This window comes from Leuciscus leuciscus, assembly GCF_965113295.1.
Source record: "Leuciscus leuciscus genome assembly, chromosome: 22".
NCBI classification, from domain to species: Eukaryota; Metazoa; Chordata; class Actinopteri; order Cypriniformes; family Leuciscidae; genus Leuciscus; species Leuciscus leuciscus.
The window spans coordinates 14,335,797-14,353,932 of record NC_138746.1 but is presented as its reverse complement, the minus strand read 5'-3'; the positions used below and the strand labels follow the sequence as shown (position 1 = coordinate 14,353,932).

General features: G+C 36.3%; 1 protein-coding gene and 1 long non-coding RNA gene across 3 annotated transcripts in view; one reads left to right on the top strand and one right to left on the bottom strand.

Moving 5' to 3' along the window:
- The window catches only part of LOC309487270, a 93,610-nt gene that overhangs the window by 28,419 nt on the left and 47,055 nt on the right, over positions 1-18,136 (bottom strand). The gene's annotated exons all lie outside the window — the stretch shown is intronic.
- The window catches only part of LOC309487233 (heparan-alpha-glucosaminide N-acetyltransferase), a 29,817-nt gene continuing 14,537 nt past the window's right edge, over positions 2,857-18,136 (top strand). For both annotated transcript variants that reach the window (XM_082154826.1, XM_082154825.1), the window contains exons 1-10: positions 2,857-3,022; positions 3,135-3,229; positions 3,466-3,584; positions 4,712-4,830; positions 6,804-6,873; positions 7,388-7,454; positions 10,316-10,395; positions 13,945-14,021; positions 15,207-15,237; positions 15,963-16,123. In XM_082154826.1, coding sequence (XP_082010952.1) covers positions 2,947-3,022; positions 3,135-3,229; positions 3,466-3,584; positions 4,712-4,830; positions 6,804-6,873; positions 7,388-7,454; positions 10,316-10,395; positions 13,945-14,021; positions 15,207-15,237; positions 15,963-16,123 — 895 coding nt within the window. In that variant the 5' untranslated portion in view covers positions 2,857-2,946. The remainder of the gene's footprint in view (positions 3,023-3,134; positions 3,230-3,465; positions 3,585-4,711; positions 4,831-6,803; positions 6,874-7,387; positions 7,455-10,315; positions 10,396-13,944; positions 14,022-15,206; positions 15,238-15,962; positions 16,124-18,136) is intronic.

Genomic DNA, 18,136 nt, shown 5'->3' with positions numbered 1-18,136 from the left:
GGCTAGATCTTAAGACACATTGGGTGTGCATTCCGTCAAATTTTCCTTATTTATCTAGCATGTACGGACTAACGTTAGTCCTAGACTATTCCTAGACTTCCCGGGTTAGACAATTAAAGGGATAGTTCACCCAAAAATGAAAATTCTGTTAACACCGTCTCACCCACCCTCATGTCATTCCAAACCCGTAAGACTATCGTTGATCTTCGGAGCACAAAAGAATAGGCTATCTTTTTAATGAAATCTGAGAGATTTGTCTGTCTGTCCCTCCATTTGTATGGAAGTAGAATAATGTCAAATGTTTTTGAAATAAAAAGCCTGTTGAATTGCACTACTTGAAAAAAAATAGGCATTGCATTAACCATGCTTGCATTTTAATGCATTGTATTTTTAGTGCTTACATTTTTATGGGCTGAAATTCAACATGGTTGAATATTTAAGCTGTGAATATTTCAATTAAAAACATTTCAAACACCTTTTCATTATTAAAAATTCAATAATCCATATTCACCTTTCATATTTCACTTCCAAAATATTCAAACTGTTTAAAAATACAACCAATAATATTCAACAGGCAATTTTCGGTCCATTTTATTTCGCTTTGCAAATTCGCTTCCACAAATTCAGTGGTTCAAATTCGACAGTAAATTCAACATTGACGTCCAGGAACTGCAGGAAAAGCAGAAGATTGCCGATAATAAAAAGGTGTTTGAAATTGAAATATTCACAGCTTAAATATTCAACCATGTTGAATTTCAGCCCATAAAAATGTAAGCACTAAAAATACAATGCATTAAAATGCAAGCATGGTTAATGCAATGCCTTTTTTTTTTGCAATTCAACAGGCTTTTTATTTAAAAAACATTTGACATTATTCTACTTCCATACATTTGCAGCTACGCAACTGCCACTTTGCGCTTCAAAAAGTTCATAAAGAGATCGTAAAAAACGAATACATATGAATTGATCGGTTTAGTCTAAATTTTCTGAAGAGACGAGATTGCTATATTAGGGCTGCCCGATTGATCTAAATGAAACCGCACGCAATTTGGCAAAGGCTGAGATTATTTTAGCACGGCTGATCAGTAAAGTTAGTACATTTTACTCCATCTGAAAGTCAGAAATGCGCACCACAGAAGTATGATAACACACGTCATTCCAGGAAATCCCTATGGGCATCATACTTCCACTGTAGCTGAATAAACAGAAAATTGAAATGCTTTGATTGATTAAACATGACTAATAAACACACTTCCTTATTCTGTGTAAGAAGCCACATCATCTCACAGAAAGATGCTCAACTGTCATTATGAAGTGAGTTTGGAGTAAAAGCATGTTATTAAAGGTGTGGTTGATTATGATTTAACTTTTTTAACTTTAGTTAGTGTGTAATGTTGCTGTTTGAGCATAAATAACATCTGCAAAGTTCCGACGCTCAAAGTTCAAATCAATGGGAGATATTTTCTTTTACAGAAATCACTTAAAGTAGTCCACTTTTAAGGACTACAACAAATGGCTGACCGGGACTACACAAGCTTCTTCCCAGGTTAGTGACATCACAAACCCTAAAATTTGCATAAACCCCGCCCTCAGGAACACATTTATAGATTATAATGACAGAATATGCTGATCACTGACTAGAGGATAGTTAACTCCACATCAGCTACATAAATACATCATTAACCATTCAGTAATGGCCTGTTGCATTCTACATGTTGTCACTTCCTTTTGAGTCTCTCCATCTTTGTCTGACTCATAAAACATAATTCATTTAACTCATTTCAAATAACTCATTTGAACATAAAAAGTTTTGCACCTCTGTGCCAGGAGCAGCAGCTCATTTGCATTTAAAGGGACACACTTAAACACTCTCAAAACACTCTCAACACTCAAAAAGTGACAAGTTTAACATACTATAAAAAGATTAATAAAAATAATCGCAGCTTTTGCGATTTCATAATTGATTTCATGTAAATTGCGATTCATTGTGCATCCCTACTTTATATGATGAACAGATTGAATGTAGCCTTTTATTCGCATGTAAATATCAACTCCCACATAATTTGTGGTAAAAGCATGTTCACTTGACATGCGATAACCAATGAGTTTCATTCTCTAGTTTGAGCTTCCGCAAGAACCAATGAGGTTCATTCTCTAGTTTGAGCTTCCGCAAGAACCAATGAGGTTCATTCTCGCGTTTGAGCTTCCGCAAGAACCAATGAGGTTCATTCTCGCGTTTGAGCTTCCACAAGAACCAATGAGGTTCATTCTTGTGTGTTACGCAGAACGTTTGAGCTTCCACAGAAACCAATGAGGTTCATTCTCTTGTGTTAATCAGAATGTTTGAGCTTCCGCAGGAACCAATGAGGTTCATTCTCGTGTGTTATGCAGCATGTTTGAGTTTCCGCAAGAACCAATGAGGTTTGTTCTCGCGCGTCAAGCAGGTTCGTTTGAGCTTTTGTTTGTGTTCGCTGATCAGTGTTTATATGTGAATAAAATCCTAAATAAAATCTGTTCATCATATAAAGCGATTGAGTCTCTTAAGAAAATTTGTACTAAATCACTCAATTCATATGGATTAGTTTTACGATCTCTTTATGAACTTTTCGAAGTGCCAAAGTGGTAGTTGTGTAGCTGTCTGGAGGGACAGAAATCTCTCAGATTTCATCAAAAATATCGTCATTTGTGTTCCAAAGATCAACGAAAGTCTTACGGGTTTGGAATGACATGATGATGAGTAATTATTGACAGTATTTTCATTTTTGGGTTATCTATCCCTTTAACCTTCATATCTTCCGTCAATCTTGTGGTGCCTTCTGGTAATAAAACTCCGACACATCTCAAAGATCACTGTAATCAATCACATGTACAGTGATCTTTGAGCTTCCTTTTATTTTCATTTGCACAAAAAGAATAAAAAGAAATACAGCAGGTTTGGATTCAACAATGAAGATAATCAATATCTTGAATGTTTTCTTTTTTACTCTTCTCTCAGCAGGGATGTGTGAAATACGTCATAAAGGTAGGTCATAATTATGAGATTCAAGTTGTTTAAAATGTGTATTCATGAAATACGTCTATTCGTTGTATTGTTAGATACTGCAATCTCAGTGCCTCTGTCCTTTTTTTTTTAGTTTACAAGCTGAAAATGGATGAGGCATTGCTAATATTCCATAATGAACTTCCATACAACATTAGTGTTTACTACACCTCAGATTACTGTTATAAGGTACTTCAAAGTTGTTTAATTGTCTTGATTGTGACTTATGAGTGTTTCAAGCATTTTTGTACCAAAAAGAAATAGACTAAATCAATAAATTTGTTCCATTCACAATACAGTTGGAATTTTGTGAGCAATATAAACCTTTATGTAATTTCCCATACTAACCTGTAGAGCCTGCTTGAACTATCAAAATGGCTTATATTAAATAAATGTTAAATAACAGATATCTACGTCTTCTATAGTGTCTTTATCAGCCCCTTGCCACAGTTGGGAATGGTCTTAATATTTCTGTGGTGGTGAGCACACAATTCACACTGACTCTAAGAATCGCACCTGTGGAAGGAAACAGCACTCTGTGCGGGTAAGAATCACCTTGAGCTACACCTCAACATTAAGGTGAATATATTATTTAACATCATCCTGAATATTAAGATATTATTATTTTTTAAATTGGCACAGAAGGACCTTACATATAGTAAGGTCAGATATATAGGCTAGATATATAGCCCCAATAGCAGCCAATTGCATTTGCAGTCAGTGAGACTATTTATGACCATGTGTTTGAATGTGACCTGGCTTTAGTGCTGCCTTTTGGAGAATTACTCACTGTGCATTGATCGCACTGCATTTTGGGGTTAACAAGCTGACACTGAAATAATGATGAAAAAGACCATTAAGACATCAAAGCTCGATGTCCTTTCACAAACCCTAGCTGGGATGTTTCCAGCAGGAAAACGTAGTCATTTTTACAAACAACCTGGGCCTCAAACAGCCATCAAGTTTTGGGCCATTTTCAAACGAGTTGTCGAGGGTGTCTGATTTCATAAGACAAGTCACAGTATCTCTCCCACACTGTGGCTGAAGTCAAGTCCTGGGCTTCTTTAAGATCGATACCGAGGTCCCTTTCCAGACAGAGCCATTATCGATTTACCTTCTCCCCTAAAGAACATGCTGGCCACTATGTCATTCCCAGGTCGATCAATAAAGGCTTATAGTGCACATTTGGGGGATGAAAAAGGTGAAATGGGTTCAAAAGTTGCAGTTTTCTCTGTTGCCCTCTAGATGGCCCCCTTCAGCCTCTTGTATGTCATTGTTTGTTATAATTCTGCTCCATGCTGCTACAAAGAGGCATTTATATATACAAAACAATCAGAAAATACAAAAATATTGGTGATAAACCATATAAATCATTTTGACTTTAATAAATATAAAGACAAAGTTGATTTTTGGACTACTTAAGGTAAACATTTACATGACAGGCTACTTACATCAGTCAGCAAACAATTTGTGGTTAACAAGAAAACAACAAATTCATACATTTGAAAATGCTGGTGATGATGTGTAACAGAAAATGTAAATAACATTTCAAAAGAGGAAAGCTTTTTAAACAAAACACAAAAAATGCAATAACCATCGTCATGACTATAAGGATGTGATGGATGGATCAGTGTTTTATTACATGTTGATGACATTATTTCTCCTCCCTAGTCTGAGTCAGACATTTGAGGAAGCTGGCCATTATTCTCTCTGGATGAGGCAGCCTAGCTTGCTAAATGATGTAACCTGTTCTCTCAATGTGGATAGGAGACCGAATAATGCATACATGCGTAAGTATACATACTGTGTAATTAACAACATTAAATAAGTCACCAAAAGACATGTATTGTGCTCCAAAGTTCAGCAGGGAAGCGCCTCCCTCATATCCCAGGAGTCAGTTGAGACTATATTGATCCGATGAACTACTAATTTCTTGAAAAAAAAGAAAAAAGAGGAAAAAAAACAGCTCAAAGAAAAGCTTTTCTGCCATGTTTGTTTTGGAAGATGCCCCGGGAGGGGAGCATTGTGGGAAATACATTAGAGGAGCGTGAAGGATTAAAGCATAATGGGGTTTTGAAAGCACCACGCTCTATAATGTACAGTCTACTTTGCAATAGTGCAGATTATGTTGTAGATCAGACTTTTAAGGGCAAGTAGCCATTATCTGTCAGATATATGGCCAGTGTGACTAAACTCCAGGCTATATGATGAGCTTCCATTAGCCGGACTGGTTGGTGATTACACTCCAGCTCCAAAGGGCTCTTACAACGTAAGTGATGGTGCTAGTGATCAGCAGATGTTAAGAAGAACTGATTAGTGGACACTGAATAAAAAAAATAAAAAAATAAAAAAAATGCTGTTATCAAATGAATTGCACCACCCAGAGTGACACTATTTTAAGCCCATCTTGGCCTGAAAAATTCAAACTCCGACCTCAATCTTGGGTCTATGATGAATACAGGCAGTAAATTATACAAAAATGTAGTAATTGGCCTGCTTAAGCTTAGATACTAATTAACATTTAGACTGAACTGTGCAAATTAGAGTAAATTTAAGTGTTGCTGATTCTGAACTTTAGCAATTAGTGTAAAAAAAAATATATATATAAAGATAATCTCAAAATAATAATAATAATATCAAATTATATTTAAATACAATTATAACTTTGACAGCCCTGAACTTACATATAAACAAAACATGCTAAATTAAAGTACCTGTTTTAAGATGTTAGTTTGTTTTCTGTATTTTTCTTAGTAGCAACCAATCCTCTCAAGTTGAAGGACATTTGTGGCATGACAAACATGACATGTTTAAAAGTACTCTTAAGTGGGCAGAATGTTAGATGTACACTACACGGCGTGTTTATTTATCTCAGGGCCAGTTTGTCCAGGCTCCTGAACTCAGTCGTCACTATAGTATCATCACAGTTTCACTGTTTCCCCTCATGTCATCAAGTGTATTCACACTTTGATCAAATGGTGCTTTCTTTGTTTGTTTTTCCACAAAAGGCCTCCACTCTTCCACCAAACAGTGATCGCTTGAGATCACCGGGTGTAACGTGTCCATTTGATTAGCCATTATATTCTGTGTTGTCCATGTTTTGACTGTAAAGATGATAAACGGTGGGCTTCCAATTTAGACCTTACGTAAGCATTATGTAACAATGTTGAACTCAATTTGGTTTTATGGAAAGTGAAAAAGTACATCAAGTGCTCCTGATCTCACTTCAGTATGATTTTCAGTTTTATCTTGCAGTATACACAAACTCAATAAAAACGTCTGTAGCTTCCTAATACTTGGAATATGACACATTCATGCTTCCTGTTTTACACCTTCCTCTAAGCGACCAGTATCATGGAGGACGGCCTCTGGCAGCCAATATGATCCATTCTATCATGCACTGTGAAAATATTGCCTCAGTACATGGCATTATTGGAGACCCAAGGCTAGGGTTTCATAGATTGATTGTACGCCTATAGACTGGTTTCAGATTACATAAAAGGACACTGCTGGATTCTTGAGAGCTCCCTTGTGGCGTAGCATGGGTGACAGAGGCTGTTCAGAGCAAAGGCTGAGAAAATCGTATAAACTGAACATGTTTTTAACCCTTTACTTTTAATTACTCTAACAGACTACTTACTTTCTGCAAGGAACATTCACAGGATCCTTATTGCTAAACATTAAAAACAAGTTCCCCTCACAATAACTGCAGATAAAAGTGTGTTTAACCTTTGTTCTTATGTGTTTGATATTGATTCTTTAGCGCTGTTGGCGGCATTCTTGATTCTGGCTTCTGTCACTGTATTTTGGGCCTCTTTGCCTTGTATACTTAGGTAACAATATTATCTGTTTTTCTCTTTCAAATTCGAGTATTTACACTACCATTCAAAAGTTTGGGTTAAGTAGGATTTATTACTTTTATTCAGCAACAATGCATTAAATTGATCAAAAGCGACAGTAAAGACATTTTATAATTTTTCAAATGTTACAAAATCCTAAAAAAGGTATTATGCTGCGTCCAAAATCGCGTAGGTACTACAATTAGTTTTTTTTTAATTAATTTACTTTGCAACCCCCCCAAAAAAGTTCTATAATATGAAAGTGTGTAGTATAAATGAAATTCTAATGTAATATATCCGCCATGTTGTCATTATCATGTGACCTATAGCATCCGTTGCATCATTTGATCAAATAAATGCAGATTTGGAGAGCATAAGAGACTTCTTTCAAACACAAACAAATATTTCTGAATTTTGAATGGCAGTGTATGTAAAAAAAAAATGTGTTCATGTTTAAACACAACATTTGTTTAAGTTGAATTCACATGAATGTTTTATACCTCTACAGATGCAGCTGTACACAGAGGCTAAAGAATATAATCTGCTGTCACAGGTCTCAAAACTCCATGGAAATGGTGAGGGCAAAACGGTTCATGCATCATACAATAGGCACATATGTTATGCGTCAAACACTGTGAATTTGTTTATGGTTAGTTCATAACAGTCCTAATCTGCAATTTCCAGGATGATCACATCTAAAATGAAAATGGCTCATAGAGATGTCTATGGAGCCTTGTAGTGGATATAGTTTAATTTTCTGTGGTATTGCTTGATTGTCCTGGTCTGAAAGTTTGATTAGCTTTGTCTGCGGCCTATCATGCAGTTGTTTGGAGAGCCAGAGCAGGAAGAGGGTAATGCTAATTTCTTTCTGATGGATCTCACTGCCATCGCAAGACCATATGGTGAATGGGAACATCTTCCTTTGGAAATGAGAGAAACTATTCATGCTCTCCAAACATGCTTGAGGCTGCTCACGCTACCCAAACATGGGCAAAGCCATGACTGATTTAAAACATTTATTTATTTGGAGTTCTAAATCCAGAAATCTTAATTTCCTCATTTGACACCAATTATAATCATTATTCTATTAGTTCTGTAAAATATATATGCTATTATTGTTTATATATACAGTATATACTGTACATAGTACTGTGTGAAATTATTATTTACAGTTATTTACAGTAGTTTTACAGTATATATTTTGCTGTAGTGTGTCAGTAGGAAATATCAGTTTACATTTCCAAACATTCTTGTTGCCATTAATTTGATTAATCCAGTAAGATTTTTGTATGCAAAGGTGGAGTCTGACAACAGCCGGTATGATCCACACCGAGATCTGATCTCACCATCATCGAGTCCGTCTGTGATTACATAAAGAAACAGAAAAAAACAGACAGATTAAATCCAGAAGAATGCTTGAAGAAGCCTATTGCAAAGCTACCTGAAAAACTATGTGCACGTTTACCTAGGACAAAAGCTGTTTTAAATGCAAAGGGTGGTCACATCAAATATTTATTTGATTTTGTTAACAGAAGTTACTTAATAATTAAAATCTATTTCGGACATTATTTTTTAAAGCATCCTCACTTTACAGCATTTTGCCTAAAACTTTTCACAGTACTGTAGCTTTTCAGGAAGGTTTCTTCAAGCGTTTTGGAGGTGTTTCCTCTGGTTTCCCCTGTCTGGATTATTTTGGTTTGTGTTTTTTAATAAACTGTTGCTGCACTTGGATTCTCACCTCTCCTCATCAACAATTATATACACTCACCTAAAGGATTATTAGGAACACCTGTTCAATTTCTCATTAATGCAATTATCTAATCAACCAATCACATGGCAGTTGATTCAATGCATTTAGGGGTGTGGTCCTGGTCAAGACAATCTCCTGAACTCCAAACTGAATGTCAGAATGGGAAAGAAAGGTGATTTAAGCAATTTTGAGCGTGGCATGGTTGTTGGTGCCAGACGGGCCGGTCTGAGTATTTCACAATCTGCTCAGTTACTGGGATTTTCACGCACAACCATTTCTAGGGTTTACAAAGAATGGTGTGAAAAGGGAAAAACATCCAGTATGCAGCAGTCCTGTGGGCGAAAATGCCTTGTTGATGCTAGAGGTCAGAGGAGAATGGGCCGACTGATTCAAGCTGATCGAAGAGCAACTTTGACTGAAATAACCACTCGTTACAACCGAGGTATGCAGCAAAGCATTTGTGAAGCCACAACACGCAAAACCTTGAGGCGGATGGGCTACAACAGCAGAAGACCCCACCGGGTACCACTCATCTCCACTACAAATAGGAAAAAGAGGCTACAATTTGCACGAGCTCACCAAAATTGGACAGTTGAAGACTGGAAAAATGTTGCCTGGTCTGATGAGTCTCGATTTCTGTTGAGACATTCAGATGGTAGAGTCAGAATTTGGCGTAAACAGAATGAGAACATGGATCCATCATGCCTTGTTACCACTGTGCAGGCTGGTGGTGGTGGTGTAATGGTGTGGGGGATGTTTTCTTGGCACACTTTAGGCCCCTTAGTGCCAATTGGGCATTGTTTAAATGCCACGGCCTACCTGAGCATTGTTTCTGACCATGTCCATCCCTTTATGACCACCATGTACCCATCCTCTGATGGCTACTTCCAGCAGGATAATGCACCATGTCACAAAGCTCGAATCATTTCAAATTGGTTTCTTGAACATGACAATGAGTTCACTGTACTAAAATGGCCCCCACAGTCACCAGATCTCAACCCAATAGAGCATCTTTGGGATGTGGTGGAACGGGAGCTTCGTGCCCTGGATGCGCATCCCACAAATCTCCATCAACTGCAAGATGCTATCCTATCAATATGGGCCAACATTTCTAAAGAATGCTTTCAGCACCTTGTTGAATCAATGCCACGTAGAATTAAGGCAGTTCTGAAGGCGAAAGGGGGTCAAACACAGTATTAGTATGGTGTTCCTAATAATCCTTTAGGTGAGTGTATATATATTACATTATGGCCCGGTTTCACAGACAGGGCTTAGATTAAGATAGGGCATTTAAGTATCTTTTAGAGGAAAAACACATTACTGGTGTGCATCTTGAGACAAAACAATGGCACTGACAAATTTTAAGATATGTCAGTGCAAATTGCTTTCAGTTAAAACGGCTCAAACATGCATTCTAGTCTGGGACTAGCTTAAGCCTTGTCTGTGAAACTGGGGGTATATATTTAATACTTAATTCCATTTTATTGTATAATATATTTTTTTTTAAGTATATATCTAAAAAAAAATTTTGACAGTACAAACATTCTTAGCTTAAATTGTTTTCATGCTAATTAAGTAAAAAGAAAAAAAAGATATAAAGGCTCATTTACAAATGCGTCTTAGTAAACTTACTTAAAACCTGTGTCTTAAAATTCATACTGAATTGGTTGTTTTTGCTTATTTTAGGAGGAGGCAAATAATGAACATTGTGTGGACAAAAGCAAAACAAAGTCATCCAGACTGAAGTCACTGGACACATTTCGAGGGTATGTGCCCAAAAAAAATTGTTTTCATTTATTTGGACTAAAACGGTAACAACTTAATTTTGTTCAACTCTCTCAATTCCATGAACTTTATTTATCAATTGTCATTAACTTGATGGCCGCATTCACTCAGAGAATGTATTGTGAGACTAAGGAGATTGCAAGGGGTCACATGCTGGACATACACTCACTCGAGCCATTGTTTCTAGTAGTCGCTCTAGGCATCGTCTCTAATATCTTTTGCTTCTATGGTGGGGAACAGTGGATTGCTGTTGAGCAAGGGTGATGTGATTTAATCGGGAAGCCCAGCAGGGCTTGATAGTGGCTTGGGGGCAAACACATAAGCACGCCTCTCCCGAAACAGGAAGCTGCTGTGGCTTTGACCTCTCACATCCCAGTAATTGATGTAATAATACAGGCATCATATCAGCACATATTCAGCAGGCTGTAGATCTGGAGCTGGGGAGGATATGACTTTCCAGATCGAGATTTGTGTAATGGATAATCCATGTGTGTTGCAAAAGTGCTTTTCAGATAGCAATCAGCAGTGGCAATTTGTACTATCAATGACAGTAAGAATGACAGTAAGCTTTTATGGTTCTTAGAATTGCCCGTCACCATAATATTTTCCCCACCTTTTCATGTGAAACCTTTCAGAAATGTTCCATTCATATTCATAATATTCCTTGTAAACCGTAGTGCTGATAAAAACAGATGTTCCACTCAGTCTACACCTGCTTTTGCTCTTGTATATGAAACAGTCCATTTCCTTGTTAAGCCTAATGGTTTTATCAGTGTGGCTGGAGACTGGTTCTTTGTTTCACCGTTTCCTTCATTTCAGCCTACGTATTCTGTAAGCTGGAACTAGTGCTGAATTTGAATATGATATAGACATCATCTCATACATATAGACTCAGAGGATGACATCACAGCTGGCTTGTCAGGTCCTGTTGATTCATGATGTCGAGGTAATATTAGATTCTGCAACAAATGCATGATATTTCACAAGAGCTTTGCAGTTATTGCAGGTCCAAAACAAAATCAACACTGTGCAAAGTACACATGGGATCCCTGATTTGGCTATACGTGGAACTTAATAATGTCGGTAGATGTCTTTGGCTCTCTGTGAGAATATCAACCCAGAGAAAGCCCGTAGTGTTGCAACTCCCTTGCTGTATAACATGAAATATGGCCTGTCCAGCAGTGAGTCAAAACTTTTCACTGAAGACAGAAGCATCTGTCATCTGCCCACCGCCCTGGTGAAATTGTTGAGGCTACGTTTTTCCTCAGAGCTGAAGAACAGCGCCCTCAATTCATCAGATGCCATCAACATGATATATAGTATAACTGTAGACTTTGTTTGCATTTTAATTTTTTTAAAAGGATCTGTTTTTTAATCTCGCCAGCCAAAAGCCTGCAGCCAGTTTCCTCATATTTGTGATTACAAATTGAGGTTGGTGGTTTTGTAATGATAAGTTACACTAACAGCAAATGTACCCGCAACAAAATGTTCCCAATTAGTTAAATATACCCAATAGTTTCCTAAGCAGGAAACTCCTTACTTTTAATAACGGGTTTAGTTTTGTTTTTGATGTTTGGCATTTTCTATGTAATTTGAATGTAAATCATACTCCTGTTGCAACTCCTCTGTTTTAATAATTTTTCACAATTATGTTTTACCTGTACTAGTTTTATTTGATATCTCAGACTTTTTACAGTGAGAACTGCAGTAAATATATAAATCACAAATGTGCCCATTCAGGGCAAAGAGCTATAGCTCTGGGATAAAATGACAATGACAAATATACACTGGGAGTTACTGCCAAAATATTTTTTTTTTTAGTATGGTTAACAACAATTGATAATGAGAGGCAACACAAAAACACAACATTGTTTTACTGTCTGCTGCAGTTTTTTGATTACATTCAGGTTATGACATAAAGACAAAGGCAGCTTAAAGCTATAAAATATTTAATGTCCACTAGAAGGCTTTTTTTTTTTTTTTGGGAAGATTGAACGCCTCCCTAACACTGAGGGTTTTTTAATTAAAATGATTGGCTATAACATGCTATATAGCAAACATTGTGCTGTAGTCTCATCTTGAAAATGACTTAACCTTTGTCTTTGTTACTATGGATACTAATGGATGCAGTCGCAAAGTGTGTGTGCGAGAAAGAGAAAGTGTGTGTGAAAGAGAGAGAGACAAGAAAGACAAAGGCATGCTTACTTTAATAGTGCTCTTTAGAGGATGGCATGTGATTAAAATCTTGTATCAGCAGGTTAGGCCTAAAAGGAGCAGTAATGGTCTCTGTTCTGATCTGCTAATTGAATTTGGTGAGGAAAAATGTAGATCGTTTAGATAGAGTGAAGTTTATCTGAAGGTCTATACAGTGCTTTGGTTTCTCAGTATGTTCTTATACTGAGAAACCAAAGAGAACACACTTCAGCACCATGATTTACGTGTTGTCAGTTTAATAGCTGAGGGGTTACCTCTGAGTTTGATCACCAAAATCAATTTTGTGTCCACAGGTATATTTTATGCTGCGTAATGCAAACATGCAATAAAAAACATCTCCTCCTGCTGCTAATTCAGTGTAGTGTTCCATCATGCACAATAAGTTGCAGCTTGGCTTCGTTGCTCTAAGTTACACGTCTACAATAAATTACATCCGATGGCTTTAGTCAGCACTTCTGGGTGGGGCGATTCAGAGGACAACCGTTCATTTCCTGAGTGATTCATAATGCTTAGGTTGCATTACCTTACACAGCGTTTCGTCTTTGATATATAAAACAAATGCTAAACCCGCTTGCCTTATGATCCATAATACTGATAGTTTACTTAAAATGTACAAGTGAGAGTTGGATCGGAGGATATTTTATAAAGATATGTTTTGTTTGTTTGTTTGTTTGTATACAGTTTGAAACTTTGGAGTCAGTCTCTTATGCTCACTAAGGCTTCTTTTTTTTAAATCAGAAATACAGTAAACATATCTTGAGAAATATAATTACCATTGAAATAACTGTTTTCTATTATATTATTTAATATTTTAAATGTAATTAACTGATGATGGCAAATCTGAATTTTCATCAGCCATTACTGCAGTCTTCAGTGTCACATGATCCTTCAGAAATCATCCTAATATGATGAGTTGGTGCTCAAGAAATATTTCTTAATATTATCAATGTTAAAATGGTCCTGCTATTTAGAGAATTTTTGTGGAAACCATTGTAAATTTTTTCAGAATTATTTGATAAAATAAACAATTTATTTGAAATAGAAATCTTTTGAAACACTTTTGATCAATTAAATGCATCCTCACTAATTAAAACTAGAAATTTTGTTAAAACGAAATATTACTGACCCCAAACTTGTGAATGGTAGTGTTGTAGGTTATAAATTATAAGACGCCAAAAGGCCTCTGACTGCCTTTGTTGAATTCTGATCATTAACAATATGAAACATTAAAAGACTTAATATTTGCTTAATATTCTTTTTGGATAATAGCCTTTCTTTACTCTGTATTCTATTTTCAGTGTTGTTTGTGTTTACAGATTCTCCCTGACGGTCATGGTATTTGTGAACTATGGAGGAGGTGGTTACTGGTTCTTCCAACATGCACCATGGAATGGTGGGTTATTTTGCTGATAGGTTACATAATGATCTATGATGAGCTCTCTAATTGTTACTCTATACAGGGCTCCATATTGCAACTAAACTGACTGCAAATGTGACAAAAATCAGGAACACTTTGTGTGCATCTATAGGCAGTTTTGTCAGATATCAACATATTGTGTTTCTGAGCTGTGATGTCCGATTCGTGAACTAATTAATCTGTATTATTGAGTCAGTCAATGAGATAAAAAAAATAGTGAATCGTGATGTGATTTGATTTTGCTTTTGTCTAGTTTGAAATGAACCAATAATCATTCACTCAATGAGCAAAAGTACTTCTTTGTTGAGCAGGCTTGTAATTTGTTGACTAAAAAAATTATTTGACTCTTAAATGCTTCATTTTAACATTTAACATGTTCAACCCTTGTAGCTTGTTTTTCTTTTTTTCTTTCTTTTTTTGGCTGGAACAGAGCTTGCAATACACACTTATGTGTTCTAAGATATTAAGATGTTTTTTTATTTATATAAATAAATACCACTAATTAAGGGCTTCCAATATGAAATGAAAGGCAAAATGATACATCATAAATCTTCATAGACTACCAAAGACCCACTGATATCAAATACTTACATTTAAAGTGCTTTATTGCACCTTAATTCAGCATGAAATTTACGTTTCAAATCTACAGCATGTCGTTTGGATGAACATCCTCAAAAGACGCAGATGAGAAGGGGTTGCATGTTAAATTTTAATGGGGGTCTATTACGAAGCACATCTCCTGGAGTATTCACAGATGAACTCAATTTAAGGATCATAATGGCCTCTTCATCATATCAGCAGAATTGTATTGATCATAAGGGAAAGCAGATGGATTTTCATATTACTGTGAGGCCTCCTCTGTCATGGCTGTGTGAGCATTTATAAATCATTGCTGTCTGAAAATCGAAAAATAATGAGAAAACAATGTTTTTAAGGGCACACAATCTTTTATCATCAGGTAGTATGCTCTAAATGACACCATTTGTTTACAATTAAGTGTGATTATATGGATAAAACTTATTTTGTCAGTCATTCAGCAATTAGATTATGCATTTACTACGTGTCAATCAAACAGCCAACTTTCCAACAACTGTAGACAGACATGCACCAGAAGTGTGTGTGGTTTTCATGCGTGAATGTCTTTTTCCATGTACGTTACAGGTCTCACAGTAGCTGATCTTGTGATGCCTTGGTGAGCTGCCAGCATATACTTAACAAATCGATGGAGAATTATTACTTTCCATTTTGGAGATTAATATGGAAAAGAGTGGGACTTCAGTCCAACAGTTTGGATCTCCCTTCAAAACCATTCAGATTTAAGGCTTTTCCAACCCAGTACCATTTATATTGCTTTGACTATGCCATTAAATCTTTCTTTCTCTGAGAGTATGAAGCTTGTAATACCCATTTACTTTTTCAAAAAAGGCAGAGTAATGCAGCATCAGCCTTAAAGGGATAGTTCACCCAAAAATGTATATTCTGTAATCATTTACTCACCCTAGAGTTGTTCAAAACTTGTATGAATTTCTTTCCTCTGTTGAACACAAAATAAGATATTTTGAAGAATATGGGTAGCTAAACAGTTCCTGGTCCCCATTGACTTCCATAGTAGGAAAAACAAATACTATGGAAGTCAACGGTGCCCCACAACTGTTTGGTTACTGAGGGTGAGTAAATTATGACAAAATTGTGGGGCAAACTATCACTTTAAATTGTGGGTTTATTTGTTATGGAAATGTTTAAGGACAAAGATTGTTCATAGAAAGCTGTGCATACTCAATCTACCACTTATTCCTTCAATGTTTTTTAACATACAAAAATCAGTAAAACAGAACTGCTTTAAAGTTGGTGAAATGGTGAAATGACACAGTATGTTTCTGTATGTGACAATAATACTGTCTTTAATCCTTTGGCAAGGTTTGTGTTCATCTTAGGTACTTCTGTAGTGCTAGCATTCAACTCGATGCATAGAAGAGGTGTTTCATGGCTACAGCTTCTTCGCAAGGTTACTTGGAGAACCATCGTCCTGATACTCATCGGGTTCTGCTTCATGAACTACAGCCCAAGAGATGGATTTTGTGAGTAGGCTATACATACATTATTTTTCAGTCTTCCTCTACAACAGTTGTTATTTTATTTTATTGGTAACACTTTACAATAAGATTCCATTTGTTAACATTAGTTAACATGTACTAACAATGAAAAATACTTTTAATAAAACTGATTTTTTTTTTTTTTTTTTTTTACTTCGCTAACATGAACTAACTATTAAGTTGCATTTTTATTAGCTAAAACTAACAAGGATTAATAAATGCTTTAACAAATGTTTTGCTCATATAGTTAATGTTAATTAATGCATTAACTATAACTAATGGGACCTTATTGTGAAGTGTATTTATTTTATTTTATTTTTGAGGGACACTAGGGACATTGGTTCACTTGGTGCCTTAGGACAGATAAAACATGTTTACCTGCTTAATAGTTTTTATATAAATGTCAGATGGAATAGTGCTACAGGTTTTGTTTAGAAGGAAAGGGTATTTAGGTTTAAATCCTGACCTAACAAGCTGCATCTGATCTGCCAGTGATGCTGTTTTGAGCTTATTTTTCATTTTGTGTGAGAAATTTGTTTAATTTTCAATTAATTAATTAATATATATATACTGTATATATTGTTTTGTTTTGTAAGTTGCTTTGAAAGTCCAAAAAAGTCAATGGTGCACATGCACAAAGTTTGAATTGACATGATGCATCTTCTTGTATTGCATTGGATTTATCATAGCACAATAGAAAGCAAGAAATCTCATTACTGCTGTTCTATTCTGGGTGGCAGTGACTGATACCAAACAAAGAGTGACCTGCACCTTTCAATCTGACTGTGAACTTTTCCTCACGTAATACGAAAGCGTTACATATCTAAGTCACCAAATCCTCGTTTTACAAATGAAGTCCATTAGCCTCTGTTAATGATGGAAGAAAAGAAGCCAAAATGTCTAATCCGGGGCCTCAGAGCAGCCCATTAGGTCTGTCGGGGTTAAGCAAGGAGGGCAGGGAGGACTGTCTGTTAGGTCAGTACAGAGCAGTGCTCATACATTAGCCAAAGCAGTATTAGCTGTCTGGCAAGATGGATGTGTAACTAAGTTAACAAAAATATTGTGATACTTTCCAGTGATCCAGTGGCAATCATAATATCTGGGCCTGTTGAACAGAGGTGCGCAGAGCAAAAACAAGCTTGCCGTTAATGGTCAATTATCACAGATAGGGTTTCATCATGCCAGCTGCACAGTGGATTTTATGGAACTTCATGTAATGCAATTACAGCTTTTGCCCTAAACTGCAGAAATTACCTCAGCCTGTGAATCACTCAGAATGATGTTTAGAAACCATTTTCCCACAATATACCTGCATTCAAATGCAACAAAATGTATTACAATTCATTGAAAATCATTTGACGTAATGATCTATTTAAACATGGCACCGTTGAAGATTTTAGTCAGTCTGTCTCTGCTCGTCCACTGAAGCCATTATCATCCTTGGAACTTAATTTAAAGGAGCGTAATCATGGAAAGATGTGCATTAATGGTTTTATCTACCAAAACAGTCCCAGTTTTGCATAGTTAACCCTTTTCTTTGGTTCCTTAATTTCATAGTTTACAGGTAAACACATTTAAATCATTATATTGTTGATTGTAAAACGGATCTTTTTGCAAAATTCCTGATTGTCAATTCTTTGATTGATAAAGCAGAGCAGATTTGCTCTAGAAAGTGTGTGTATATGGGTTTTAATTGGCAGATACCATTAGTCACCGAACCACTTCCTGTCTCTATGTGCAGAGGTGGAGTGTTTCCGCTTTTTATTTGATTTGTTAGATCAATGATCAGTATTATATTGTTTCTTGTGGCCCTTCGTATGTGCCACAAAGAGGTTTTCAATTAACTAATGTGCAGATTACCATCAATCTCTCGCTCTATATCGCTCCCTCACATCACCCTGCCCGCCAGAATCTCTTCAGATAAGCATTATTAGTCTCCGGCAGGGTAGATCACACCTCTACTCTCCTGCAGTGAAAGACTTCTCACCTCATCCTGGG